The sequence below is a fragment of the Gavialis gangeticus genome, unplaced genomic scaffold (assembly GCF_001723915.1).
Source record: "Gavialis gangeticus isolate Ggan-Ray unplaced genomic scaffold, GavGan_comp1, whole genome shotgun sequence".
NCBI lineage: Eukaryota > Metazoa > Chordata > Crocodylia > Gavialidae > Gavialis > Gavialis gangeticus.
In genome coordinates, this window is record NW_017729024.1 from 160,945,199 (window position 1) to 160,949,583 (window position 4,385).

General features: G+C 45.5%; 1 protein-coding gene across 3 annotated transcripts in view; it reads left to right on the plus strand.

The window, feature by feature from the left end:
- ADAMTS12 (ADAM metallopeptidase with thrombospondin type 1 motif 12) overlaps nucleotides 1-4,385 on the plus strand; it is a 474,912-nt gene that overhangs the window by 12,595 nt on the left and 457,932 nt on the right. For all 3 annotated transcript variants that reach the window (XR_002097463.1, XM_019517990.1, XM_019517991.1), the window contains exon 2: nucleotides 2,411-2,772. Coding sequence is in view for 2 of the 3 variants with exons in the window: in XM_019517990.1 (XP_019373535.1) it covers nucleotides 2,411-2,772 (362 nt within the window). In the remaining variant the exon portion in view is untranslated. The remainder of the gene's footprint in view (nucleotides 1-2,410; nucleotides 2,773-4,385) is intronic.

Genomic DNA, 4,385 nt, shown 5'->3' on the forward strand with positions numbered 1-4,385 from the left:
AGGTATGGCTGGCCTTGCTGGCTGTGGTCTGGCATTGGTGGCTCATGTTCATCTTGGAGTCAATAATGACTCCAAGATCCTGTTCCGCCTCTGTGCTTTCAAGAGGGGAACTCCCCAGCCTGTATGTATGCTGTGGAGTCCTTCTCCCAAGATGCAGCACCCTGCACTTATCTACATTGAACCTCATCCTATTCTAGTCAGCCCACTTTTGTAGTCTGTCTAAATCTATTTGCAGCCTCTCTCTCCTTTCAAGTATGTCCACCTCGCCCCACATCTTAGTGTCATCAGCAAACTTGGACAGCGTGCTTTCCACCCTCATGTCCAAGTCACTGATGAAGATGTTAAACAGTGCGGGCCCGAGGACCAAACCCTGGAGTACCCCACTGCTCACATCTTGCCAGTTTGACTACAACCCATCCACCACTACTCTCTGGGTGTGCCCCATTAGCCTGTTTTTTTTTATCCATCCAGTGCTTGGTGTCTTCTGAATTCTAAAAATCTGCTTTATGTATGTTTGCATTTATTTATTAGATAGCTTATAAAACCAGAATAAAATATTATAGTATGATAGTATAAGAAAACAAACTCCTACCATGACACCCCACAATTCAAAACATCCCACTCCAGCTCCTTGGCTTCTCACCTAGGAGAGTGCTACCCCACTACAATCACACAGAGCCATCCATCCCAACCCCAATTCATTTCCTCCATTAAAAAGATTTTCCTCCCATTCTCCTTCCTGTCTCCTCCCACCTCCCCTCTCCTCTTCCCTTTACCCAGGAAGTCCCCTCTTCCACCCCTCCTAAGCCTGTACCTTTTTCTCTCAGGGGGTGGTGGCTATCCCCAAAACCTGTTCAACCTCCCCTTCCCTCCAAAGGGCATGTTTCTGAATTTAGAGCAGTTATAATAAGGAATATAATAATTCCCTCTTGTCTACACCAAATGATACCCTTGAGGATCACCCTCAATAAAGCCTGCAGGCTGGCTGGCCCCTTCCCTTCTCCAGCTCAGTATGCATTCAGTGCTCCCTTAAGTTAAAGCCACAGTGTTATGAATGAAAGCATACAAGCCTGAGAGAGATTGATTCACTGTTCTTACTGAAATATGACAGGACTACTTAAAGATCTTTTAAACTTTCAGGCTAGGGGCAGACATTAAAAATGCCTGAGCCTGAATTAATTCAATCTTTGCAGGTTAGTCTAACCTGGCTAGGCTGAACCAGTTTATAACTAAACAGATATTTTCTCTGGACTGAAGAAATTCAGGCACATGCCTGCAGTGGCTCAGGCTAGAAGCCAGAGGGTGCTAGAGCAGCCCTCCCTTCCCTTCTACAGATCTGAGCTGAGGCAGGGTATGGCCAGGCAGGTCTGTCTGAACCATCCCAGGCTTTTTCCCACTGGCTGTTCAAGGGGTGGAAGTGTTGCCAGCCCCCTGCTAGCATTCTGAGGCAAGGAGGTGTGTGTAGTACATGCATTGGTTGATGATACAGAGCTTTTCAATCGCCCTACCTGCTTCTTTATACTGTCTGCAGCAAACTGACAGGTGAGCAAGCCAGCAGGGAGCTGATAAGTGTTTATCACCTCATCAGCAAAACAATAGCCTCTCTATTAATTCAACTCTTCTTAAACAATTTATCCGGTGACCTGGTGATGAGCTCCAAAAAAGCTCTAAGTGGTTAGTGTTCTGTTTGCCTGTCCCAGTGAAATTGGAAACACACACACACAGACACCTCTCAGTATTAGCTAGCATACCACATGCCTGGGGTCTGTGGGGTTAGGGTCCATGCTGTGGTAGGTGGGAGGGAGGGGGAGATTCCTGCTTATCCTGCAAGCAGAGTGGGGGGGAAAAAGGGGTGGGATAGGGCAGGGGGAAGCCAGGCAGACCCTGCTGTGTCTGAAATCTCTGCTGGAGCTCTGGCCAGGGAGCAGAGGGGAGGGGCCAGCCCTGCTGTGGAGCAGAGAGCATGCCAGGATGCTGGGGGAGTCTGGTTTATTTTAAACGAGCAAGGGGTCTGGGACAGACTTTGCATAAACTGGGTTGAGCCAAATCAGTTAAGTCTGATACTACATTCAACCAGGTTTAGTTCCAACTGGTTTCAGCCATTTTCAAATTGGCTTATGTGCACTGAACATCTATTCTGTTACAGGTTTAAACCAGTTTCTGATCACTTAAACTGGTTTACATGTAATGTCTGTCCCTAGCCTCAGAGTAAGCATTAAAATGGGAGACTAAAAATGCCTAAAGAAGCTGTTAAAGTGCTCAGGCTGGTAATCCATAGTGGTGCACAGCACCACTCTATGCCAGTGAAATGGGGTGATGAATCACACCCCTCCCCCAAAGAGTTCCCTATTTAAAACATGTGAGTCCTGTAGTGACACAAGCTAAAATGTCCTTTCTGCATTTTTTCTAGAGCACTTTATCAAGGCGCTGCAAGAATACCATGTGGTTGGACCTACAAAAGTAGATGCAAGTGGGTGTTTTCTCTCCTACAGTTTGCAGCATCATACCTCAAATGCCAGGAGAAAAAGGGACCTCAGTCAAAAGGAAAACTTTGTATATTATAAAATTAGCCACAAGGAGAAGAACCTGTTTTTTAACTTGACTGTTAATGAAGAATTTCTTTCCAATAACTATATACTGGAAAGGAGATACGGGAACTACACCGGTGCAAAAGTTGTGCCTCGCTCAGGAACGTCATGTCACTTCACTGGCACGGTACTGCATCCAGATGATGGGCACGGGACTGCAGTAATCAGCACTTGTAATGGCCTGGTGAGTAATGTGACTTTGCTTCATGGTGCCATGCTAATTTTGATTTTTTTCAGAGCTAAAAAGGATCATGTATGCTGCTAGAAAGTAGATGGATTAGTTAGACTGTACCAAAATAGCACTTTGTATCATGTGAATAAGAATTAGCTTGAAGTTTTATCCAGTCTTGAACCTAATCTACACTTCTTTGCTGGCTCAGTGAAGGAAGTTCTAAACTTCAAAACTCTTTAAAATCTTGCATTTCCCTATGTGCTCTGGTTTAGTTTGGGGCTTGGAGATTAAATACCTTTTCTTGCTGAAGCTCAGATGTGCCGGAAACTTCATAAAATCTTACAGAGGTTTTTATTTCATTTTTCATACTACAGGCCTTCAGATGAATTTGAGGCAAATGAAAAAGGGTTTTGGTTGCTAATTGGCCTAGCAAAGCAAGGTCAGATGACATTTCTCTGACTGCCTGGAATGTGCTAGCTTTTTGAATGCCACATTTGATTCATTCCACAATTTCAGAAAATGTTCTTGGCATCAATGGACAGCATCCTATTAATTACGGGGGGGGGGGGCGGGATTTGGAAGGTGGTATGAAAGAGGGGAAACATTTGAAGGCCTTAACATCTGGTTAGCAGAATTTCAATTTTAGCTATCTCTGTAACTCTTTCTTGATCACATAACAGCTTAATGGTGGAAATTAACTCCCACCACTCCAAAAAGAGCCTTTCCTTTTAGTTCTATTCATCTTTCTGATATAGTTTAAAATTGAGACCCTGAGAGACCTTTCTCCCAGAAGCAGAGGAAGAGAATAAGAATAGGGGTGGAGGTTAAAGGAAGGAAGGGAGGGAATGAGGAAGGCTTGGAAAGCCCCTAAGACCCACCTGGCTTAGCAAGCAGGGACTGGTGGGCCTTACTAAGGGGCGGGGGGAGGAAAGCAGGTTTGAAGGGGCATGCAGAAACACAGGTGTATTGGAGAGGCGGCTTGCAGGGAGTCCCTGAAATAATGAGTGGAGGGTGGTACACGGAGTTTGTTAGGAGCAGGAATGAAAGGAAGCAAGAAGCCTCTGGTGTATAAAATACCCTTGGCCTACAGAATCTGTGGAGCATGCAACCTTCTAACTCCTATGAGCAAAATGATCTTCCTGAGTGAAAAATGATAGCTCTTGAAAAAGAATCAATCCAGCACCAGGCCATTCCTGTTGTCTTTATGCATGGGAAGAATTTAATTGGCAACAGTCCAAATTATTCACCTCTGGAAAATCAAAAGGGGAGAGGTAAAGCTATGTATATAACCAGCTCTGTAACCCCAATAGGAGTGACTTTTCTGAGATGCTCCTCACTAGGTGCACCAAATCCAGAAGTACAGCAGGAAAGTCACTGAGCGTGCCTCTGCCCCTGCTTCCTTCCCCATTGCATGAGGGTTCAAATGAAGATGCTCCAAAATGGAGTGGCTTCAGTAACTTGTGTCTGTACTGCCTCTCAGCCCCCGTAAAGTTTTCAGAATGGGAGGGGAGAAAAGGAGCAGAGGGAGTTCAGTCTGCAGTTTTTTTCCAGCTGGTACTGGAGGATGGGCTGGGTGCACTGGAGTCCCCCCAAGATGGGGGAGGAGCCGTCCAACCCTTTCCACC